Source organism: Rhinopithecus roxellana, chromosome 2, assembly GCF_007565055.1.
Source record: "Rhinopithecus roxellana isolate Shanxi Qingling chromosome 2, ASM756505v1, whole genome shotgun sequence".
Lineage (NCBI taxonomy): Eukaryota > Metazoa > Chordata > Mammalia > Primates > Cercopithecidae > Rhinopithecus > Rhinopithecus roxellana.
The window spans coordinates 80,356,791-80,379,696 of NC_044550.1; the positions used below are offsets into that span (position 1 = coordinate 80,356,791).

The window sequence follows — 22,906 nt, forward strand, 5'->3', positions numbered from 1 at the left end:
AAGCAAATGTACTCCTAGTCCTACTTGGGACCTTAAGGAAAGACTCATCCATGGTCATGATACTGTAAATGCTGTTTATTGGTTTTAAGCTCTTTAACTCACCCCTTGGAGTGAAAAACAATAGAAAGTTGAGCTGGTTACAGAACAGACTGTAAATGTTATGAACCTTGAAAATGTAAACTATAGATATAGCAGATGGAAATTAGGAGTGGAAGGGCATGAGGAAAGATGGGGGGAAAGGATGAAAACTGTTCCAAGGAGCTAGAAGATGTACTCTAAGACTGATTAAAAACAGCAGCTCGATCGTGTGGCTTAATGTCCTTCTGGTTGAGGGACTGGAATGTGTGGTGCCACTACATTGGGGTAAAGGAGGTGGGTAAGCTGTCAAGACAGGACTTCAGTAAATAATATCTAAAAGAGATAAGTCATATATAAGCATATTATTTGGAAATGCGGGGTTTCTCTTTCAGTGTCCTGATAAGAGACTGGATTCAACCCAGATAGTTCAAATGCATACTATAATGAATGGGCTACTTATGGTGTTATGGGTGGTTTACATTCTTGGGGTTGAGGGACAGAGGAAGAAATAATAAATACTAATTTTAAAAACTGTGTCCACAGGCTCATTGAGCCCTGAGACAGTGGAAGAGTGGCCACCCAGGGGTGCAGTGGTCAGGGATGTAAGGAGGCACTGCTGGAAGCACAGGGAATAAATGCTCCCACCTCTGCCCAAACACAGAGAAAGGCAGAGATTGAGTGGGGGTTAGGTAAAGTGGGGAGGGGTAAGACAAGAATAACCAGCAGGGAAGGTAGGTAGAACTTGGGGTGGGGTTATTATGTTGCCTGATAAACTCTTCTATACAGTTTGATAATCTCTTGCAAGGAGATGGAATATTTTAATGTAAATATTTGCTTTTAGCACCTACTGTTTCATCTAATGTGACAGGAGCTTGGTGGACTAGTAGTGACTTAAACAAGATCTCTGCCCTCAAGTAGCTTATAGTCTGATTGGAAAGACAAAATGCTACCAAAACTAGCAAAAAAACAAACAAAAAATATGATTACACATTGTGATTTATGCTGTAATTTAATTTCAGAGCACACAAAAAGGTTAGTCCTGCTTGTATAAACTTAATTCTATAATAATGATACTGCAGTGATTTTTACAATATAATTAATTATTTGGGAGTGGGAAAAATTCTTTTGAGTAGCCCATTTTGCTCTATTTAACTATAAATACACTACATGCTACAAATCAGATGTACAGATGAAACAGCTGCTGCTTCATTGTTTTTTTCCTGTTACTCATTTTAATGAATAATTTGAACAGACTCCAAAACATTAAATTAGATGTATAAACATACTTTAAGAATTATATCATAATGTTGGTGTATTTAAAACTTAGTGGTGATGTCATTATCTAAAAATAGGGAATTTTAAGAAAACAAATTATTTGAGCTATTTTATCCTCTATACTTTGGCAGTAAAACAGACAAGGGCTAAAAATCAACCCAAGCATCCATATCCAAGTGTAGAGAGCTGTGAAATTCCCCCACCTTCTTCCTCCTGACATATGAACCTTGATAATTAAAATATATCTTTCTGAGGTCCCTGCATGAAATTTGACTTTTCTTGCCTTTCTTTTTTTTTTTTTTTTAGTTCCACTTTTTAAATATATTTTTATTTTTAATTTTTAACTTTTTTTGGAGTTCTTTTTTTTTTTTTTTTTTATACTTTAAGTTGTAGGGTACATGTGCATAACGTGCAGGTTTGTTACATATGTATACTTGTGCCATGTTGGTGTGCTGCACCCATCAACTCGTCAGCACCCATCAATTCATCATTTATATCATATATAACTCCCAATGCAATCCCCCCCCCCATGATAGGCCCCAGTGTATGATGTTCCCCTTCCCGAGTCCAAGTGATCTCATTGTTCATTTCCCACCTATGAGTGAGAACATGCGGTGTTTGGTTTTCTCTTCTTGTGATAGTTTGCTAAGAATGATGGTTTCCAGCTGCATCCATGTCCCTACAAAGGATGCAAACTCATCCTTTTTTATGGCTGCATAGTATTCCATGGTGTCTATGTGCCACATTTTCTTAATCCAGTCTGTCACAGATGGACATTTGGGTTGATTCCAAGTCTTTGCTATTGTGAATAGTGCCGCAATAAACATACGTGTGCATGTGTCTTTATAGCAGCATGATTTATAATCCTTTGGGTATATACCCAGTAGTGAGATGGCTGGGTCATATGGTACATCTAGTTCTAGATCCTTGAGGAATTGCCATACTGTTTTCCATAATGGTTGAACTAGTTTACAATCCCACCAACAGTGTAAAAGTGTTCCTATTTCTCCACATCCTCTCCAACACCTATTGTTTCCTGACTTTTTAATGATTGCCATTCTAACTGGTGTGAGATGGTATCTCATTGTGGTTTTGATTTGCATTTCTCTGATGGCGAGTGATGATGAGCCTTTCTAATAGAGATACGAGCAATGGCAGAGACAGGAAAAAGGACTTAGAAGCAGAAGAGTTATTCTGTCTTCCTTGATGCTTTCTGTGGCTGAAGGGTTTTGTCCAAAGGGAAAAGATAAATGAACAGAGGAAGATGGATGTAGGCTCATTCCTCATCCCTCCCACCTTCCGTAGCATTCACAACAGTCTGAGAACAGACACATTCAAGTCCTGGGTTCCTCTATCCTGAGCATTTGCTTATTAAAATAAACCTTTGAATACTTCATCTACTCTGATTCAGGCTACTCTCTTTCCTCCATGAAAAAGCTGGTGAGGGTGTTTGAAGCTGATACTATATACATGTAAGATGTAGTCATGAATCATTGGAAGCTCACTGCTTTTAGAACCTGCCAAAATTACCATACTAATGCACTTTTGTGAAGGCTGTTAAAATGGTAATTAAGAAAATAAACTCTGCTTATTTTAGTACCTTTATTCATTTCAGAGTATTTTTTTGTGTGGCTCTCTCATTTGATTTTTACACAGTTTTTAGAAGCAGAATTTCTGCTGTTGCAGGGGTAAGTTTTATATGTTCAAGTACTTAAATATGAGAGAAAATGTAGAATTGCCTCTACAAATCATTTTGTTTATAATAATCATGACTTATGCATTCTGTTTGCTCTAGAAATCAAGAAATAGAACACTGAATCATTTAAGGCCAGAAACTATATCCACTACTTGTATCTCCCTTTCGGGATGATTTTCTGATGTTTTGTTCAGTGTGTGTCATTTGTGTAACCCTGGCTGTCTGTCTTGAACATTTATGTCACTAATCATGGTAGGGGGTAGGTGGGTGGGGGGGCCATCTGATTGGTTGTTTACATAAATTAGTTGTAGTGTCTGTTATCTTTATATTTAAATAACTGTGTATGTTAGTACAAAACTCTAGTATAAAATGGGCAGCTGGCCGGGTGCAGTGACTCACATCTGTAATCCCAGCACTTTGGGAAGCTGAGGCAGGAGGATCGCTTGAGCTCAGGAGTTCAAGACCAACCTAAGCAACATGAGGAAATCTCATCTTTATAAGAAAAAAAAATTAAGTAAAATGGGCAGCTGGTTTAGAGGAGAGACAGACAAAACCCACACCCTTTCTAGACAGAAAGATCCCCGTCTAGATGAGTGTGCTTTCTGGTAGGAGTCACACAGTCTGCCATCACTGAACCATGTGTCTTTTACTTTACCTGTTCTTTGATTTTGAAATACTGTGGAAGTGAAATCTTAGATTTTTCAGAGTTATCTTTATGGAAATGATTTTGTTTGTTATTCATGTCTAGGACATCTGAAAACCAAAAGTGGCCAGACCATGTCAATCTAGAAACTAGCAGCCAGTAAATTGTCTTCTTAAATATTAAGAAAGCAATATACCACCTAGATGCAATCAAAGATGTCAGCTTTTCCTTAAAAGGCAATGATCAAAAGTCCAAAGGTGCACAAGGAAATAGTTGACCTACCCAAGTTGAAACAAAAGTTCTGTTTCTAGGACAAAAGTGTTTAATAGGAATTCATAAATAATCTTTCTGTTTTTGAGTGACTGATTTGCAGTTCAAAGTACAGGTAACCTCTTTGTGCTTTGTGTTTTATATTGTTGTTGTGTTTTTGTTTGTTTTCCCACATTTTGCCTTTTTTGAAATTTTCCCTGCTCATAAGCACTCCACTAGGGGGCAGACAAAATAATAGAGAAGAAAAGAAACCCGTATCAATACACTGCATCCAGTATACATTTATGTGACATGTTTGCTGCTCCTTCTCCATACTGTGGGGGAAAGTCTTTCCCTTCATTTGTCGTTCTTATAAGGGCACTCAAAGTGATTTTTAGCACACTTATTTTTACATGTAAAATATAAATGTTTCCACAAGTTTAATGGTAATTTTAAAATTCATTGTCATAGTAATTTTTTATTTTTTTCTGGTATATCTACCAGTGAACCACTTAATAACGAACACTTAGTTGTGTATTTATGACTGTAATGACGATCCCTATTTTGTTTACCCATCCACACTAAATTCAGTCTCTACTTTTTTTGTTTGTTTGTTTGTTTGAGATAGGATTTCACTCTATCACCCAGGCTGGAGTGCAGTGGTGTAATCTCGGCTCACTGCATCCTCCGCCTCCTGGGTTCAAGTGATTCTCATGCCTCAGTCTCCCCAGTAGCTCAGATTACAGGTGTGTGCCACCACGCCCGGCTCATTGTTTTGTATTTTTAGTAGAGACAGGGTTTCACCATGTTGACCAGGCTGGTCTTGATCTCCTGATCTCAAATGATCCACCCTCCTTGGCCTCCCAAAGTGCTGGGACTACATGCGTGAGCCACTATGCCTGGCCTGAGTCTCTACTTTTTGTCAGGCACGTGTCCATGTGTTAAGTTTTGAAAATACAGCAGCGAAGAGAAAGAGCCTGGATGATTGAGTATAGAAAGGGGGTAGTTATGGCTGCCTCCTAAGCCATTTGGTGAAAAGACTAGGCTGTGAAAGGAAACAGAAGAGATTCTTGATGGCTAATGCTGGGTGGTTTTTATTTCTAATGATTCCTTTATAACAGCTCATAATGATTAGAATGCCATATGGAGCTGGAGTTGGGGCTTCAGTTATGAGAGAATACGTTCCCCTTCTTAATCTATGCCATGTCTTGGGAGGCTAGCTGAAGACTTTTTATTTTTTATTTTTAATTCTTCCTTTATCTTTGCTCCAGCAAGAATCAATTCCAGTTACCAAAAATGTATTTACTTTAGCCAACCTGGGGTTACAGACTCTTTAAATGAAAGTCAAGCAATGGCTGGGCGCAATGGCTCACGTCTGTAATCCCAGAACTTTGGGAGGCTGAGGCAAGCAGATCACCTGAGGTTGGGAGTTCAAGACCAGCCTGGCCAACACAGTGAAACCCCATCTCTACTAAAAATACAGAAAATTATCTGGGTGTGGCAGCACACACCTGTAATCCCAGCTACTTGGGAGGCTGAGGCAGGAGAATCACTTGAACCTGGGAGGCAGAGGTTGCAGTGAGCCGAGATCACACCACTGTACTCCAGCCTGGGCAACGGAGCAAGACTCCATCTCAAAAAAAAAAAAAAAAAAAAAAATCATTGCTTTGCCTCTTTGTGGTCATTCAGCAAAATACAGAAGGGTGTTTTTGTTTTTATTTCTTTTTTATATCACTACAGATGTGTTTTGTTTTCTCAACTTTCTCTCTAGTTTGGAACAGTTATCTTTGTAGATAACTATAAATAGGTTGTCTAGTAAAGTTTTAAAGTATAAACACTTAAATTGTCTAGGAGTGAAGCTGATTTTTTTTTCTGAGACTGTCTTTAGGTTACAATGCTTAACATAAATTGAAGTATCAAGAGATTTTTTTTGGAATAAATTATTCATCTATTAGATTTAATAAATCATTCCACACACTATGAGATTGCAATTGTTGGTAAACAAGGGGATAACATTTCTGTTGAGAGGATTATACAGATTTGTTTTAGTCATTATTTGCTTAAAGCATCAACTGCATTCTGTACCAGACTGGGCAAGGCCTAACAGAACATTCATTGAGTTATAATTAAATGTCTTAAATGCTAGAATGTTTTTGGGATGCTTTGTTGAGTTAGAAAGTAAATAAATATCTAGTGTTTTTATAATCATGAAATGCATTTTCTTTATGGGTTTCAGGAAGCATTTCAGTGAGGGCTTCATCTTTTCCTCCATAATTCTAGCATGGTAAGCAAGACTTGGGAAAAGTCACAATAGGTGGAAAATTAAGGAATTAAAATTTTAAACCTGCTTCAGAAGGTTGTGTGGCTCATGAAACCAAAGATATATTCATCCTTATTTTAAAAACTAGCTACTTAAAAGTATGTATGATATGAATAAAGATTAGATGAAAATATGGAGAAATAGATTTTCTAATGGTGGCAGGATTATGTATATTTTTCCCCCTCACTTTTCAGTTGACGTTGTTGCTAGCTTTTTATTAAAAATAAATTTGTTAAAGTAAATGCCCATATAGCTTACATGATTTTTTTTTCTGGAGAAGACTTTGCTTGGATATCGGACAACCTTCAGAAATAATAGACTCCACCATAGTACTTTAAGAGGCAAAGACATTTAAGATTTATGATATATAAGTATAAGCTAAGCTTATGTTTGCAGGGGTTTTTTTTTTTTCTCTTCTTTTTAACAGCTGCTACAATTTTAAGATTTCTTAGAATTAAAGATGAGATAAAATTTAAACCAATGCTATCCAGTGCTAAGAGTGATTTCACATAAATTATAGAGACCAAATAGACTTTTGTCTACACTAATAAAATATTCCTTTGAATCCTTCATAATCTTAGAATAACTGCCCTAGGCAATCCAGGTTGATCCAAGCATTACGGATTTTAGTTGGAAAATTTTCCCTGTGTTTGATTTAGAATTATCTAGCTTTTCCAGGAACAGAACAACAAATAGAATTGTTGTCTTTAACATGCCTACCCTTATGTACCATTTGGGATATAAGGACTTTTGTCTGTGTTCATAGCATATGTATCTGTGTTCCACTTGACTTCTGGCCTACTTTTCTCTATTTCACCAGCATCTACAATCTTAGGAATGAGGAATGGGGAAGAGATCACTGGATTGGAGAGGGGATGTGTTGAGTGGAAAAATACAGGCCAGATAACTTCCTTCAGAATTTCATGAAGGTCAGGTTCCACCACAAAGAGTTGGAGATTTGTGGTATTTTGAAGCCCTCTAATTAAATGGGGGAATAGGTACCATCTTTTCCTTTCTTGTTCACCTTCCCCTGTCCTACCCTTCTTCATTCTAGTTAAATACTAACAATTGTATATTTAAAGTAAAATACTGAAATGTGAAATTCTGTGGTGAAATGTGGGATGTCCAGATGACATCTACTTAAACCCAAAGCCAATCCCTGTGCTCCAAACTCAGGGTTTATATTTAGAAGACAGTGCAGATCGTGTATTTTTAAAATGCCGTAAACATGTTTATGTGGTTATTTTTAGCTTTTACAGACTTTAGTGAACTTCCAAGTTGGCAAGTCAGACACAGTTGGTTGTTGTCTGTTACCTCAGATGCCAGCACTTTCTGAATGACTTGGGTTGTCTCACTGGGTTTCTAACATGTTGAAAGCAGATGAGTGTGTAAGTTATCTTGTGTCAACTGCACATGGTCTATCTAATCTAATCTAATCTAACCTATCTAAATGGGTGATTGTATGTGTACTTGTTTTCTTTTTTCTTCTTCTTTTTTTTTTTTTTTTAAGCTTTTGTGAACTGGTAACAATTTTGCTTGGAGCACAAGATGAGTTGGGTTCTGCCAGATGGCACTGTTATTTCTCTGGCAGAAGTAGCAAGTCATTTTCTCTTTTCCTTCAACACTTCTCTCCTTGTCCTCAAGCATTAAATCATGCATATACAATACAAATCCTTACAACCACTGTTCTTTTCAGTCCATTGTATCTATTTCCTGTTGACCAAAGGTTATGAGGCTTGGGTAGTGTAGAGGGAGATGAAAAGTTGACAGAAAAAAGAAAGCTGGGCTCATTTTAGGAGCAAAACACCATAAAATAGGCAAGATGGCACTTGGATTTATTGAAAACAAAAAGAAATAAATAGGCAATCATTTTTCTTGTATGGTGAGATGATTTTCTGCATGGTGCATGCATGAAGAATCGTTTTCCTCCAAGAATCATGTTTTATGAAAGGGTGACACCCCTAGCCCACATGGGGAAAGAGGGAGACGTCATTATTGGCACTTGGGCTGAGCCTTCCACATTTGCATCAGACATCTTGATTTTATTATCTGTGCCATAATTTTTTTCTTGCATTCAACCTTGTACTTAGTCCTTCTCTTTAGATGAAGTTATTCATTCTTGCTTATTGGACTTAATGTAGTTTATAGTCAGTGGCTCCAGAATGCATAATTTATCTCCTTGGAAGGATGTCTTTCTAAAGAAACTTTTCATTGCCATATATCTTGTTCTGGGAGCTTTAGACTGAGTTTTATGTTCAGAAGAAAATGATATTTAAGCATTATTTTGGCTTTTTACATATAAATGTAATTATGGAAATTTGAAATTTGATTTGTAATACTTCAGTGTTTTCCCTCTAGTTCTTAATGTGAAAGTGTTGTTTTTAAACAGTGATCCAAATCTTAATATAGCAGCGTTTTATTTTGTTGTAAATTGTGGTGAATGTTCAATAAGAAACTCAGAAAAGAAAATGGGAATGTTTTGTTTTGCTGGAGACTCAAAACAGTAGTTCTAACCCAGAAATAATTATTTTGGATTGGATAGCTGAACAAGAAATATAATTTAGAATCAGTTCATTTTTTGAAGATAAATTTTCATTGAGAAATTCTAGATTGTCATTGGTGTTTTATTAATAATCAATTTTATTTAAGCAAGCATATCCTTTCCTAATCATAATAACAACAACATATGAGACATAGTTTTAGGAAAGAGTAAGTTTGTGGAACACGGTGAAATTAGGAAATAGACCCACATACTTGTTAGGATCTCAGGCACAACTGCTTACAATAGCATTACACAATTTAAATATTTGTTGTGGATTTTATTATTAGAGCTGTACCTTCTTCAGCAATTGATCTTGCTTGTCTCTTAAGTTGAAGAAATATCCTTTAAAACTGCACTGTCCAACCTGGGCGACTCACTGAGACCTAATCTCTACCAAAAAATTGAAAAGTTAGCCAGGCGTGGTGGCATGCACGTGTGGTCCCAGCTACCGGAAAGGCTGAGGCGGGAGGATTGCTTGAGCCCAGGAGGTTGATGCTGCTGTGAGCTGTGACTGCACCATTGCACACAGCCTGGGCAACAGAGCGAGACCCTGTTTCAAAACCAAAACCAAACTGCATTGTCCATATGATAGCTGCTAGCCACATGTGACTAAATTTAAATTAAATAAGTTAGAAAATCAGTTCCTCAGTTGCATCAGCCACTTTTCAAGTTTTGTAGTCACATGTGGCTAATGGATCCTGTGATGGTCAGCACAGCCATTTTCATTATCACAGAAAGTTCTGTTGGACAGCACTGCTCTAAAACTCCAGTTAGAATTTGCCTCTGTGCAGGAAGATTATGTCTTTAATTTGAGAGATGACATGAATTTTCTGCTGCATAAAAAACATTTATTTTCTCATGGTCTTGTTCTTTATTTAAACAAGACGTTATTAAACGTCAAATGGACATTGACATTATACTTCATAGCATATGCCATTTTATCCTTATTCTCTGTGACGATGTTACATTCTGCCCTCTGAGAGACTGGGAAGTCATTACACACACACACGCACACATACTACACACACACACACACTCAAATGTATGGATATGCAGAGAGAGAGAGACTGTATATGTATATATACATAAAAATGCTATCAGATAATATTCAATGACTAAAATGTGTGGGCCTTCTCATAGTACTGTAGGCACTGTGAAGTTGTAGGCACCTAATATTAACATATTGGCACGGTTTCAGTCTCCCAGGGTTCATATTGACTTATTCCCTGATTAAGTTAGTTTCACTTTTTGTTCACTGAGCCTTGTGGGCTGGAGATTTGAGAGTTTATGGCTGAATTCTTACAACAATAAGAAAACCCACTATTGCTTTGTTACATCATCCATTATACCTGAAGGCCAAGTTAGTGAAGAACAGAGACAGCATCATTACCAAATGAATTAAGACATGCATTCATTCGTTCATTTATTCAGGCAACAATTACTACCCATGCCTTTTAACCACCAAGTCCTTGCATGCTGTACACTATGCTGAACACTTAAAGAGGAGTAAGACAGAGTCTTGGGGGAGGAAAGCAGCTGTACAAAGGGTTGATTGAAATGCCAGGGGAGAGTGCTATGATGGAGGTTTGCACAAGGTACTGTGGACATTTTGGAGTAGTCAGCTGGACCTGGCCGAGGTGACAGGGGAGCCAGAATTTGCAGAAAGAAAGGTGTTGTCAGTATTCCTTTACACCAAATTCCATCTACTCCAAATGGAAAATACGAGTTTCTTACCATGATCTCTCAGTATTTTGGGAATTTTGCAAACCATGGGGAGAAAAAAAACTCTTAAAAAAAAAAAAGACATTCCTAAGCATCACTTTGATGGCTGTGTAAGACTCCTGTATGGTGGTATATCATCGTTTATTTACTCAGTTTCCTACTGTGACCAACTATCTGGGTTTGCTCCGGACTGAGCCATTTTCTAGGATGTGGCACTTGCAGAGCTAAAACGACAATAGTCTCAGGAAAACTGGGATAGTTGATCATCCTACCTTCTGTTGACTATTTAGATCATTTCAAATATTTACTTATAGAAACAATACTATGCTGAATATTTTGGTGCCTAGGTATTTAGCCACATTTTTTTTTTCATTATTTCCTTAGGTGAGAGTCCTAGAAATGGAATAGCTCAATGACTGTGGACATGTTTTGGAGCTCATGGCAGTGCTCAGGGTTTTTTATTGCATTTTTTGCTGTATTCAGCTAGATTGGTAGGAATCTGCCTGGACATTTGCACCACTTCTGCCTCCACAAGTTCTTAGGGAGATGAGCAGAAGACTTGTTCTTCACTAGCTGCAACTCATGTTCCAAATCTCTAGCTGGCCAGATTGCATGTAAACTCCAACTAACTCTTGTCTTGGCCAGAAGCAGGCCAAAAGCCAGTCTCAAAAGATGAAGTGAACTCTGTGTCCCCATTTTCCTCTGCCCACATCCTGACCTGAGCTCACTGACTGACTGCACATGGTGGTAAGAAAAGGGTGAGCTCCAGTGGACCCAAGGCCAGTGGCCTTTCTTCCCAGTACACACTGAGCTGTGAGTCACCCCAGGCCACCATCCTACTCACATGGAACATTGCATGTTTAACTTTGTTTGGCTCCCAGCCAGTTTCTCACTTTTTCAGCCTCATCTTGGTTAGGGTAAGGAAGCTTGCAAAACCACCAGAGTTAGAGTGTGGGCACAGCCCCAACAATTGGGAATATGAGGAGAGAAATGAAATGGTACTTTCAAGTAAAAATATACTCAGCTTGCCCCACAATGCTGTAATGAGAATTAATACAGCCATGAGGTGACATACTTTCCTGTGGAACTTAATAAATAAATGTTCCTAATTGGGGTCCAAGGCATACCAGCCTCATACCAAATTGTTCTCGGTAGTAAGATGTATTAAAGTCAAGTCCTATTTTCAGGGTTCTTAACGTGTTAACAGGGGTCCTGTGAACCCTTAAAACTGTACAATATTACCTATATGCCTTTTTTCTAAGAAAAGTTTTCATTAATCAGATACTCAAAGCAGTCTATGACCCAGAAAAGGTTTAAGAACCACCTGTGTATATTAAATACTAAGGGGTTTTTGTCATTGCTTTTTTTTTTTTTTTTGGCTTTTTGTTTATTTTATGTAGTGCTTATGCCTAGGCTTTGAGGTAGACATTAATTTAGCAGTAGTTTCAACAAGTAAATTATATGCACTATTATTGAGAAGTCAAAATTCCTGAAGTCTTTCCCTAGCTAGTGTAGTATTTCTGAGTCAAATTTGATTTTTTTCCTCTTATGAAATTGTTTTATTTCCAACTAATTTGTTGTATCCAGGCAATGTATGTAAACTCTAATATCTTAAGTTTATGGAATGGTTGAAAGCTTAGATCTAGGCATTGTTCTGCATTATTTTCGGTGTATTCTTTTGTTTATATTACTAAGCTAAAGTTAGCTCAGATAGCACAAGGCTAGAAAATGGTGACAATAGTTTGAAAACAGGAAATTTTAGGCTTCTGTGTGTTTGGAACAGATGATCATAATGATAGAGCCAGTGGAGTGGAAACTTCCACTGGGCCTGTTTTTTCCTTATTTTGCTCTATGAGAAAAGATGGTGCTTCCTGGAAAACAACTCAAGTATTTTAAAGCAAATGGTTTTCCTTTGTCCCTGCTTCATGGTTAATTTGTTTTCTTTATTTTATTTACCCTAGTAATAGTATTATGGAAATATTTTTAATAGGCAAAGTAATTCCCAAAGTACTTTTTTTAGATATTTAAATATCTAAATGTATTACCATTAACTGCATGGTTTTTAAAGAAAATTAAAGCAATATATTATAATGACTTTAAGGAAAGAAAAATAAATTAATTCCTCTATTTTAAGTGTTCCCAACTTTCCTTGTTTATTTGTTTAACCCCCTAAGTGCCAGTCTTTAAAGTCGTTACCCTTTATCTGTCTAGGCTATTTCCTGGCTAAGACTCCTTCCACATGTATCCTGGCATTCTATATTTAAAAGAAAAGTTAAATATCCATTCACTAATTGCAGAGTAACAATAAAATAGCATTTCCATATACACACAAACTTTTTGTTCTGTGCACATCATTCCTAGATTATTTTAAACATATAATTTTTTAAAACTATAAAAGCAATAAATGGAAACATTTTGAAAAACAAAGTATATAAAATAAAAATATGAGACTCATCTGGCCCTTTCATCTGGCCCATTCCTAGTCATCACAGTTAACAACTTAGTGTGTGTCCTTCCAGACCTGTTCTCTAAACATAGTGTGTGTTTGTACAAACACACAGTTATTTCACACAAATGGAATTATATACTGCATGTACAATTCCGCACTTTGTTTTTTTAATTTAACAGCTATCTTGTGGGCATTGCTCATGTGTATAGATCTGTGTCACTTTTTGAATGACTTGCCTAGCTTTATTGTATAGCTGTTCCATAATTTATTTGACCATTATTCTGCTGATAAAATTTAGATTACAACCTATCTTATGAAAAATAGCATTTTCATCTTGTGAAACACACATCTTCAACCCCAACGTTTTACAGATTTCTGAGAGTATATTGAAATTTTGAATTCTACTAAAGAAGTCACGGTAATGGTCTTTCCTTAAATATCCGTTGTGAAATACCTTTTAAGATACTTCTTTTTTTTTTTTTTTTTTTTTTTTTGAGACGGAGTCTGGCTCTGTCACCCAGGCTGGAGTGCAATGGCCGGATCTCAGCTCACTGCAAGCTCTGCCTCCGGGGTTCACGCCATTCTTCTTCCTCAGCCTCGCAAGTAGCTGGGATTACAGGCGCCCGCCACCTTGCCTGGCTAATTTTTTTTTTTTTTTTTTTTTTTTTTGTATTTTTAGTAGAGACGGGGTTTCACCATGTTAGCCAGGATGGTCTCGTTCTCCTGACCTCGTGATCCGCCCATCTTGGCCTCCCAAAGTGCTGGGATTACAGGCTTGAGCCACCGCGCCCGGCAAGAGATTTCAAAATAAAAAATTCTGCTGTACTTTTTCCCCCACACTTTCTCAGGAAAAGAAAGGGTTAGTAAAATTATAGTGGTGAGGCTTCCTGGTAGAAGGGAAGTTGGCTCAGGAATGTAGAAAGTGTTACTCTTCAGCTATCTGGACAAGGTATACTTTGTTAGGGCTTAACAACTACCAAGAGACCCCAAGATGCAGTCAGCAGAGTTCTTTTTCAAGTGCTTAAGGGAATGGGCTTGTTAATGGACTACTTGTGTGATATTGCTGAGAGCTCAGAGCAACAGGAGCAGATGCCTTATCTCGGGGAGGTGAGGAAAGCTTTAAAGAACAGGTCTTGAGCTAGTTCTTGAAGGATGAGTAGGAGCTCGTGGTGAGGGAGATAAGGTATTTCAGACTGAAAAAGCAACAGGGGCCACGTGGGTGCTCTCTGAGGCCATCTGTGGAGGTAAGAGATTGGAGAGATGAGACAGGTAAGTATGGTTTGGAAGAACCATGTATGCCATCTTACTGAAGGAGTGTGGACTTCAATAGCAACTTTGAATTTTTTTTTTCCCATCTGAAGTCTTTTTATTTAATCTCAGTGGCTCTCTGTGATGATTATTCTGATGGACAACATCTCACCAAGGCTTTGAGCACTTACAATGTGTGAAGTGCTGTTGCAGATCCAAAAAAAAAAAAAAAAAGAATTAGCTTTCAAGGAGCTTAATGTCCAGTTGGGAAAATAATTCATAAGTGTTTGGAGAGTTTGAAAATGTTAAATAATAGACTGTTCCAATCTATTCTACAGCAATGCATGAGATATTACAGAGCAGTAACTGATTGTCAGTGGTGGAAAGGGAGGGTGTGGGGAGGAAAGGGGAAGGTTGGGAAAAAAGAACCTTGAAGAATGAATTGGGTTTGAAAGATATTTGCTAGTGGGGTAAATATTGTGAACAAAAATACAAAGATAGAGACAGCACTGACATGGGCAGAAGGTATTAATATAAGAAGATGAAGAATGAGACGTAGGCTTGATAGGACCTGTGTTTTTTTTTGGAAATTTTACTTTAATGACCAATATAATCCTATTGATTGGATCTGTGGTTCTCAATCTTGGTGGCACATTAGAATCATCTGTTGAGTGTTTAAAGCAGCCTATTCCCTTCATCCCCACCCCTCTACATTATAATCTAGTTGGCCTGAAGTGAAGCCCCAAGCTTTTTTTTTTTTTTTGAAGCAGAGCTCTCCGGATATTTCTAATGTGCGTTCAGGTTAGAGAACCCATGGACTACCCCGACCTCTTCTCTGATCTTCTCTCTTGCCTGCCCATATATTGGCTACTTCCTCAATAATTAGCTCTTCCAGTAAAGGTACAGGGAAAAGATTAGGGAATTTTGGCAAGCATCACACCAGGCATGTGAGCTGTCATTTATACCACAGAGAACTCACAAAATGGGGTGTACAGCAGTTACAATGTTTTTCTTTAAAGCTGAAGCAATTTGCTAGTTAGGTTAATTAGGCAAAATTTGTGAATTTGTTAGTAATGTTACAGCCATTAATGGCTTGGGGTTAATCCAGGTTAAAATATATTTCCTTCCCACCAAATAGTGGGACTCTATCTGTACTTTCTTGCCAGTAAGTACTTTTTTACCCATACTCTAAGGTGTGTGAAAAGCCTGTCTTAAGACCCAGCTTCAGTGTGACAGTTCTACAGGTTAGCATATCCAATTTGCTAAATACAGAAAATGTTTAAAAGAATAGTTCTTTTAAAATGATGTTTGAAAACATCTCTTTTATGTCTGTAGAGTTTTAAAATACACACCTCTATGCTTGCCTGACCAATTCTTGAATGTGCTGGGCAGATCACAGTTATATCACTATCCCTGTAATGCATAAATAGTAATGAGAACTTCTGTATTTTTAATCCTTGCCTCAAATATTTTTGATTGCGTATTTAGCAGACATTGACCGAGCACCTCCTTAGCGCTAGGCAATGGGAAAGGAAAGAAGAAAGGTTAAAATGCCTTCAGCCCTCAGTAACAATTCAAATGTAGAGATGTCAAATGATGTAGGAACAAGGTGGAAATGGAGAGCTCAGAGCCAGCTCAGGGATGGTGCCTCAGAGGGCTGAGCTAAAATCTAGGGAGTAGATTTTGTGCCAAGAGGTCAGAGGCAGGACAGAGCAGAGTGTTTGGGAAACTACAAATATTTCCAATGTGGTTGGAAGGCAGAGAGGCAAGAAGTGAGGCTGGAAAGATTTAGGGGTGGAGATGGGGCACGAGTTGATTGGAGGGCCCTGTGTACCCTGCCAGAGTTTGGCTTTTAACCTGTAGGCACAGGAGGCAGTCACAGGAGCATAGGGAATTGGCTTCAGATATTGGTACTTTTAAGTTACCCCCAAATCCAGACTTAACTGTTTATTTCTTGTTAACAACATTATTTGTTCAACTCAAAATTGGAGTGACTATTACATATAAGAAATGGCTACAAAATAAGTGTTTACATAGTCCTTCTCAACTATGCAGACATCTTGCAAATTTCAGCTTCTTCATTACCTGCTCGTAATGGAAGTCTAATCGTTAAAATGATTTTTTGTTTGAATTTCTTTTAAAATTACTTTGAGTATTTGGTTTTGAAGGTTTCTAGAAAGTCTGTCCTTTTTGTCTGCTACTGCTCTGCAGGATTGGCAAGGCAGTGTACGGCTTTCTCTCGAGCTACCAAGGCAGCAAGGATAAAAATAGGACAAACTTTAAGAATCTCAGATATTTTCAGATAACAAAGACTGATTTATGTGGGCCCGTTTTGTGCTCTGACAAAACATAGAGACGCTTTTGTGCTGAGATTAGCAAGGGTGCTGATGTCAGTTCTCTTGTCGAGCCTCAAGCTTTATTCTGTGGCTAAATTGTGCTTTGTACCATAATCCAGAGAACCTTTGTATCTGCCTTATTAAAGTGTGTAGTTTATGTAATTGCTTTTGTTTTCCAGTTTAATCTGTGCCAGATTCAATGAGGGTGACTCATTTTGTGACTGAGACAAACAGTCACATTTGGACCATGTTAAAAATAAATAAATAAATGGCAGGTGCTGCTTGGCTAAGTTCTGTGTTTTAGTGCTGTAATTTCCTGCCGTAAGGGTTCACGTCTTGTATAATGTCTACTCAGCCTCTAATCGCTAGCCCAATATATCTAGTGCACCTCAATTCATTGCTACTCATTTCTTGATTATTTGTTTTAGTTCCTAAGGGCTTTTTGATTTTTAACAATGTGATTTCAATAGGGAAACCAAGGAATGAATGGGGGGAGCCAGAGTTAGCTGGAAAACAAAGAGTGACACATAAGCTTTTGCAAAAGGACATGTTACATGCTTTTCTGTTTTTGCCATTTTCCCAAGATGTTTTGTGCATGTGTTTTGGTAAAGTTATCTTATTTATGTTTATTTTATTATGTATATGTTCAGTATTGGAGTTCTTTTTCTCAAATGGAAGATGCTTTGAAAGCACTCTCTTCATTGTGGCCCATGTATCAAATGTAATCTCAAAAATTTTACAAGTCTACTCTCTCAGGAGAATTCTATTTATTTATTGTACAGATATTCTATGTACCAGGCCCTTTGCTATGGCAAATAAAGCAGACATGGTCGCTATCTTACTAAACTGTTCAGTCTGTTTGGGGAGTTAGATACTACACAAATAAATACAAGGAAAAATTGAATTGCAAAATTACACAATCACTACGTAGGTAAGTAATAGGATCTCTAAAACTATGCTATTACTTTACTTTACCCTGGAGTTGGTTGCGTTGAGGGTAGTCAGGAAAGAGAAGCCCTGAAGGTTGGAGTTGGCCAGGCAAAAAGTGAGGGAAGGAATAAAATGTATTTAGGAGAAAACGTGCAAAGTCCCTGAGACAGGTAAGAGTTTAGCCTCCTATAAACCCTATTATTGGAGGGGAAAAGTGACAGTTGATAAAAATTGAGAGAAAAAAGACAGGAAACTGTATTTAAAAAGATGAGCTATACAAGCACAGCAATATGGTACTATTTAATACTATAGGGGCAAATGACACTCCATACAGTGCAATAGCCTCTGACAGCTTCTTAAAGTACAGTAAGAAATGGATGCTTAGAACACTTAGTCTGAATCATTGGGGAATGGATTATGTTTGGTGAAGAATGTAGTAAAGCATTTTAGAAAGATTTGCATGCAAGACAATAAAGTTTTAAAAAGTCATTTCTGTATCTTTAAATACATCATCTTTAAATGAAGATTCACTGTCTGGAAAAATCACTTACTGAAAGATACGATTTCTTGAGGGCCTTGCATAAATAACATCATATTCTATATTCTTTTGCTTTATTTCTGCATTACTTTTTAAAGCTTACTGCTTGATAGGGAAGTATCCATAGAGGCATAATTTTACTAAGAGGGAATATTTATTTATTTTGCAGTGAGTAGATCCATATTCAATGAATGGATTTTTATACTCCAGAACACAGTGTTAAAATCATGTGAATCCAACACTTTATGACTTTCAATATTATCTAAAACATCCATAGGATTCTACCCTGCCTTCCCCCGGACACGAATTATTTACATATTCCTTTGAGCTCGGCGAAGAATGAGAAGTTAATTTAAAATATTGATGATATTAAAGACCTATATAATGTGTTTAGGTCTTTGTGATCTCTCTAGTAATCCTCTTGTTAAAGGATTGCCTAAATTTTTCTATAGAGGAATACCTGTTCATTTAGCAATACCTCTGCAGACATTTTGCCTGGGTTGCTATAGTCTCAAGTATTTTCATGTATGTTAAACTTCTTTTTCACAATTAGTCAATTCTTTGAAGGTAGGAATAATGAATTATATACTTGTTTTCCTTCCCACAAGTAGCAAAGGGAATGTTTTATTCCACTGGGGTTCATAAGATGTCTTGTTTCTGAGTCCTTCCACTTCCCAGAGTGTCCCCACTACCCCCTGCCCTGCTTTCTTCTTCTTTTTTTTTTTTTTTTTTTTTTTTTTTTGAGGAGGAGGAGTCTTGTTCTGTCCAGGCTGGAGCACAGTGATCTCAGCTCACTGCAACCTCCCACTCCGGGTTCAAGCCATTCTCCTGCCTCAGCCTCCTGAGTAGCTAGGATTGCAGGAACCTGCCACCACATCCAGCTAATTTTTGTATTTTTTAGTAGAGACGGGTTTCACCATGTTGACCAGGCTGGTTTCAAACTCCTGACCTCAAGTGATCTGCCCACGTCAGCCTCCCAACGTGCTGGAATTACAGGCATGAGCCACTGTGCCCAGCCCCAGAGTGTCCTCTTGAGGCAATCTTACCTAGAATGTTGAATCTGGAGCACAGAATGTCTTTCAGTAAATGACTGAGACTTGCTAAAATAGGCCTCTTTCTGTCTAGCTGCCTCCCTGAGGAGGAATTTCAAAGAGGAGTAAGGTGTAAGTTTGTTTCCAGGCACACATGTTGGGGTTAAAAGCTGATGAGGAAGACTGTTTGTCATTTGGTTCTGCTTTTATTATTTGGTGAACATAGATTTAGGGAGGGTGATAGTAAAATAATTTTTAGGCTTCTTCTCTAGGTGTAGTATTAAACTCAAAATTTACCAGAACCTGTGGGGGGGGGGGGTGTATGATGAGTGTAGTACAGATTGCCCATGTGTGTTTGTTGGGAAGAGGAGGGGAAATATTAAAAAGAGTTAAATCCCATACTCAAGAATATAGGTCTTATTCGTGTAGTCTTTGAACAACAGGCTGTGTGGCTAAAAGAGAGACACAATCGATTGCTTCCCAGGCAAGAAGCCAGAAAAGCTTCAAAACCCTTTTTCCCCTCCCTACTCCTTACCACTATACCTAAAAAAACGAGAAGCCTTTTAAATGTTTAAAATCTGTAGGAGTCTTACGAAGAAGCAGCTTTATGTGTATTCTTTATGGAATGATACTAACGCATGAAAATTCGTTGCTTTTTAAAAAATTGTGGCAAAATGTACATAACAAAATTGATCATTTTAACTATTTTTAATATACAGTTCACTAGCATTAAGTATTAATACAATCACAGCACCACTGCAACCATGGCCACCATCATCTCCAGAACTTTATCTTCAACTAAAACTCTAGGCCCATTAGATGCTAGAATAACTCTCCATTCCCCAACTCCCCACAGGGGCTGACAAACACCATTCTGCTTTCTGTCTGTATGAATTTGACTACTTGAACTACCTCATATAAGTGGAATCATACAATATTTGTCTTTTTATGACTGGCTTGTTTTACTTAACATAATGTCCAGCTTCATTCTTTTGCACATGGATTTCTAGTTTTCCTAACACCATTTGTTGAAACTATGACTTTTTCATATTTAGTAAAAACTGAATCTTCCTTGATTTATTGCCTTGATATTATATAGCAGGAGATTTAATAGTAGATACTGAATATATATACATTATTAAGTTAATTGAGTTATTAGTAAACATTGCTTTGCAGAGTGGCAGATATCCTGTGGTAAAAACACACACACAAACACACACACACATATTGTGACTTTCTCTAAACAATGCATTTGTAAAATCAGTTTGATAAATGTGCATCTTCTTGAAAATATTATCTCAAGTTAATACTGAATGGATATTTTTGTTTTGTTTCTAGGCATGGAAGAGGAGATGGTTCGTGTTACGCAGTGGCCGTTTAACTGGAGATCCAGATGTTTTGGAATATTACAAAAATGATCATGCCAAGAAGCCTATTCGTATTATTGATTTAAATTTATGTCAACAAGTAGATGCTGGATTGACATTTAACAAAAAAGAGTTTGAAAACAGCTACATTTTTGATATCAACACTATTGACCGGATTTTCTACTTGGTAGCAGACAGCGAGGAGGAGATGAATAAGTGGGTTCGTTGTATTTGTGACATCTGTGGGTTTAATCCAACAGAAGAAGGTGAGTTCAAGATATTATTCAACCTGAATTCTTCTTTTCTGCTACATTTCTAGAAATGTCATACAATTCTTTGTTATTTTAGTTACACAATATGATGTTTTATTTTTATAATAGGAACTTGACATTTGGAAAAAGCACTGAATCCCTTAATTAGTTTGGGGAGAAACTGTTTACAAGTTTTAGAGAGACAGACTTAGACATATTGGGGCAGTTTTTAAATATCCTGAGGTAGAAGGTGACAAGAAGACATTTTAAGAACTTTTACTGAGTTCCAATATAAATATTCAGTTTAACCATATAACACTGTGGATATTTTACTATTTTTCACCTATTAAAAATAGCACATTTGGCCGGGCGCGGTGGCTCATGCCTGCAATCCCAGCACTCTGGGAGGCCGAGGCGGGCGGATCACGAGGTCAGGAGATCAAGACCATTCTGGCTAACACAGTGAAACCCCGTCTCTACTAAAAATACAAAAAAGGAAACTAAAAAAAAAAGCCAGGCTTCGTGGCAGGCACCTGTGATCCCAGCTACTTAGGAGGCTGAGGCAGGAGAATGGCATGAACCCAAGAGACGGAGCTTGCAGAGAGCCGAGATGGCGCCACTGCACTTCAGCCTGGACGACAGAGCGAGACTCTGTCTCAAAAAAAAGAAAAAAAGCACTTTTATGAAACTCAACCCAATTCTTTAGGTGCTATTTAAAAATGTATTTAAAACTATATTAGATTATGGCCGGGCGCAGTGGCTCATGCGTGTAGTCACTGCACTTTGGGAGACTGAGGCAGGTGCATCACTTGAGGTCAGGAGTTCTTCAAGACCAGCCTGGCCAACATGGTGAAACGCCATCTCTACTAAAAATACAAAAATTATCCTGGCGTGGTGGCACATGCCTGTAGTTCTAGCTACTCAGGAGGCTGAGGCAGGAGAATTGCTTGAACCCAGGAGGTGGAGGCTACAGTGAGCCAAGACTGCACCACTGCACTCCAATCTGGGTGACAGAGCAAGACACCGTCTCAAAAAACTGTATTAGATTATCCCATTTATGTGTAGTGTTCCATTATTGGAACGCCAAGCATGTGGGAGTTATTTATATCCCACTGCTCAAGGTTATCGCCAAGGTCTGATTGTAAACATTCAAAAAATTGCAACCTCAAGCATAAATGGGTTAGGAAGTTGGGAAATAGCCAAGGAGATTATCATTACCTGTGAAATGCAAGTGAGAATCAGTCACAAAACACAACGAACAAGTACCAAACAAATGAATTACTTAGCACAGGTCCTACAAGGAGCATGGAGGAAGGAAGAGGGGTTCAAGGTTTGGGTAAGAGGTAGTGAAGGAAAGCTTCTGAAAGGAAAATAAATTGCAAAATGTAGGCTTTTGAAAGAAATAGTATTTCTGCATAAATGAAAGGAGGGATGCAGAACCCTCCAGGCTTGGGGACTTGGGAAAGAACAGACCCAAAGAAGGAATTGAATTTTATTTGACTGGGGCAGGAGGGCTCTGAATGGAAAAGGCCCAGGGACAGTTGCTTACAGATATTGAATGAGGGACTGAGATTTGGGGTGCCTATCCTAGAAAGAGCTGAGTGACTAGAGGGCTCAAGAAGAATTTTACAAGTGGAATTCTACCTCGGGTACTTTATTATTATTATTATTATTTTTGAGGTAGGGTCTCACTTTGTCACCTAGGCTGGAGTACAGTGGCGTGATCTCTGCTCACTGCAACCTCTGTCTCCCAGGTTCAAGCGATTCTCGTGCCTCAGCCTTCTGAGTAGCTGGGATTACAGGTGTGCACCACCATGCTTGGCTAATTGTTAGTATTTTTAATAGAGATGGGGTTTCACCATGTTGGCCAGGCTGGTCTCAACTCCTGGCCTCAAGTGATCCGCCCGCCTCAGCCTCCCAAAGTGCTGGGATTACAGGTGTGAGCCACTGCACCTGACCCTAGGCACTTTTTTATAGCTGGCTGACCACTTCTTCTCTCTGCTCTTCCTTTTTAAACAAACGCTAAACACGTAGGTAGGGGACTCCAGTACAAAGTAGCTTTGTAGAGCCAAGAATCAGAAATAAAGGTGAACTGAGGTCTTTGACCTTCTTGTCTTTGTGGTTATACTCACATTTAGAAGTGTGCATTTCCGAACACCTATATTTAGGAGTGCTGTAGATACCATAAGAAGTGGAAAATTGTGTTAATAATCAACACCAAGATTCGGATT

At 38.0% G+C, this 22,906-nt stretch overlaps 1 protein-coding gene across 2 annotated transcripts in view; it reads left to right on the forward strand.

Annotated features, from left to right (window-relative positions):
• GAB1 (GRB2 associated binding protein 1) overlaps positions 1–22,906 on the forward strand; it is a 142,405-nt gene that overhangs the window by 60,360 nt on the left and 59,139 nt on the right. For both annotated transcript variants that reach the window (XM_010356727.2, XM_010356728.2), the window contains exon 2: positions 20,396–20,690. In XM_010356727.2, the coding sequence (XP_010355029.2) occupies positions 20,396–20,690 (295 nt within the window). The remainder of the gene's footprint in view (positions 1–20,395; positions 20,691–22,906) is intronic.